The following is a 3,000-nucleotide window of genomic DNA, read 5'->3' on the forward strand; positions in this document are numbered from 1 at the left end:
GTGTGAAAAAAATGTGCAAATCAACAGTGAACGTGACAAATTTTTGGTACAAAAAGTTTTATTTACTAACAGTTTTTGTAAACATCTGAGGTAAATGGACATTGACATCAACTTGTTCTTACAAAAGAACCATTCATACACAAGGCACTTCTTTAAGACAGTGTCAAGAAAATAAAGTTGAATTCATATATTTTTTTTAGGTGGTTTGTTTAGATGTTACCTTCTCTCCTGACGACCAAAGAAAAACCTTACTCTGTATGAAAATGTTCGGAGGACACTTTGAGACACGGTGGGTTTTGAATGCAACATCCTGTCTGGGCTTCATTTGACGAGTCAGCGGACGATGGATGTGTCCCAAATCAAAGGTGGAAGCCTCGTCACACTGGAGCGTCTATGTCAGTCCTGCCTTGTTGGCTTTTGTGCATGGTGTTGCACCCACATTGTCCCCGACTGAGGCCCCGACCCTGATTTTGGACACAGTCACCATCTTAACAGTGGAATCGTTTGATTCTACAATTCATTAAAATCTGTAAAAACATAATTAAACATAGACCAAAAAATGTTTTTCCCTCTCAGTTGTCCTCCATTTCCTTGTGATAATACATTGTTAAAAAAATGCTTTCTTTTATGAAAAGCATTTTTTAAAGCATTTTTTTTCCTTTGAGGATGACGAAGTGTACTGCAGTTTTGACATCACTCCTTCTTACTACTACTTCTATGAGCGTCAGAAAACAGCAATTTTCCTTTCTAAATGTGCAAAACTTTACCAACCACTAAAATGTAAACGTTAGGAGTAAAAACACATACAGATGTCTTTTATCAAGAAACATTGATTGATTGATTTCCCCAGCGTTTCAACCTTACCTTCAACCATTAAATGCTATCTATGACTTGCTTTGGTTTTTTTTTTTGGCAGGAACATTTGGATCTCTACATCAACAAAAAAAGCTGTGATTTCAGACATCACCGTGAAAGCATGTTCCGTCCGTAACTGTCATTTTGATCTGCAAAGCCCCGGGAGTATCACCGGTATTTCCATCTGGATTTCCATCTCTTGTTGGTGAAACGTACGTAGCATGAAACCAAATTCAATGTTTATTGCTCGCTGAAAAGCTAAGTGCTCGATTTCTGATGAACAAAAACGTGTTTTGAAAATAACCTTCAGATTAGACGCCAAACTATGGAAGAAACTGTTAAAAATGTAACTCAACACAAGTGTAAGTCCGTGTCACTGATTCAAACGTGACTGAAAAATGATAAAGAAGTGTTTGTTTGTTTGTTTGTTTAAAGCAGACTAAAACCACGTGGTAAAACTGGTCTGGCTCAGTGAAGTTCCAAACATTTGAACCCAAACTGTTTCTTTAGCTTCGTGGTTCCCAAACTTGAGGGCGGGCCCTCCAGGGGGCACGGAGCAATTGCAGAAGGGTCCAGCAAGACAAATTAATTTCAATAATGTCTTTTTTTAGGTATGGTAATTGATAAGAATTCTAATTCCGTTACTGCTATTCTGTACCACTGAACTTTTACATGTTCGTTATTTGAACCTTGACAGTTAGAGGGCACTCTAGCTGGCTGGTGTGTGTTTTTTTTTCTTCATTATGCATTTTGGCTGGTGTAACTTATACTCCTTATAGTCCAAAATACGGTACTATATATATATGTAAATATATATATATATATACTACTTGACCTGGAGTTTTATGCCCCCAACAAAGGCACCAGTGTTGGTTTGTTTTCAGCCTACATTCTGTAGCCAATATCTAAACAATTGTTACCTGTTAATGCCATTGTGGTGCTCGGACCAATAGCTTTGTTTTTTTGTGGCCCAGCACTGGGCCAGACCAATTTATCACTGGATAACTGGCTACACATGAACAAAGTACAGTGTACAACAATTCTAATGCCCCGTTCTGTTTGGACATAATCCTGTTTGTCACACCTAGAAGAAGCAGAGAACCAGCGTGGAGTCTTCCTCCTCAAGTCCAGTATGATGCCGTGGGTCCATTTGGTGTGAAGAACAGTGAAGCCATAAGGTCCTGGTTCGGTCCGTTGCCTTGAGAGAAGCCGTCTGACTCCAGGTCATCACATTCTGTGAGTAGTGATTAAGACCGACCCGATAAATAATAATAATAAAATAAAACACACCCTGCTTTGACTTCAACTCACAGACTGCTCTAAACCAACGAAGAACTGCTGATCCAGTCATTTCACATTGACCTTAGTATACTGTAGCTTCTCCTTCTCTGATCTCTGGTCCTCCCACTGGTTCCTCCTATCATTAGTTATTGCTTCCTTCCTAACGTTTCTCGGCACGTTACATTACTGTTTGACAGGGGATGTGGTTGAGTGGTGAAGGCTGTTGGTCAGGGAGGGTTCTAGGGGAACAAGAGAAGGGTTGAAGATCTTCAGACAGCCAGGTCGCTGGGCTTGGTCCTGGTGCTGCCGCTGTTCTTGCTGGCCCGGCTGAGTCGCCGAGGGTCCGTGCTGAACACCGGCGGAGGGTCGTGCAGCTCCACCGTGGTGGTGGTGGCGGTGGAGGTGAAGTAGCCTTTCTGCTCTTCCTGCTCGTTCTTGACTCCGACCCACCTGATGGGGCTGTTTCTTCTGCTGCTGCCGCTTCTGCTGCTGTGAGCAGCGGTGCTCATCGTGTCGGTGATGTTGGTGTTGCTTCTGGAAAGGTGTAGCCCGGCGTCCACGGGCCGCTGCTGGTGATGCTCATTGTTGGTGGAGGAAGACGGGGCCGGGGAAGGTGACGTGGCCTTTATCTCCCGAGTCTGCTGCTCGGTGGCCAGGTTGGCCCAGTTCTGCTGTGTGGCCAGCCTGCAGTTGTTGTGGCTGATGTAAAAATGCGAAGGAGGAGAGGGTTGGCACACCGACTCCTCCTGCTGGAGGTTGTTCATCTTAAACTCAGCTCCTGTCGCTGCAGGCACAACCGCCGCCGCCATGGCTGGTAAAAAGCCGCCCCTCCCTGCCGCACCGGTCGGTGCGTTTGCCGGGCCG

General features: G+C 44.2%; 1 protein-coding gene across 1 annotated transcript in view; it reads right to left on the reverse strand.

Annotated features, from left to right (window-relative positions):
• Nucleotides 1-1,696: 1,696 nt before the first annotated feature.
• gja3 (gap junction protein, alpha 3) overlaps nt 1,697-3,000 on the reverse strand; it is a gene marked incomplete at its 5' end in the record, with an annotated part of 2,936 nt that continues 1,632 nt past the window's right edge. Inside the window, 1 exon segment of the mRNA XM_025063715.1 lies at nt 1,697-2,968. Within this exon segment, the coding sequence (XP_024919483.1) occupies nt 2,406-2,968 (563 nt within the window).

This window comes from Cynoglossus semilaevis, chromosome 16 (assembly GCF_000523025.1).
Source record: "Cynoglossus semilaevis isolate Cse_v1.0 chromosome 16, Cse_v1.0, whole genome shotgun sequence".
In the NCBI taxonomy this organism is placed as follows: Eukaryota; Metazoa; Chordata; class Actinopteri; order Pleuronectiformes; family Cynoglossidae; genus Cynoglossus; species Cynoglossus semilaevis.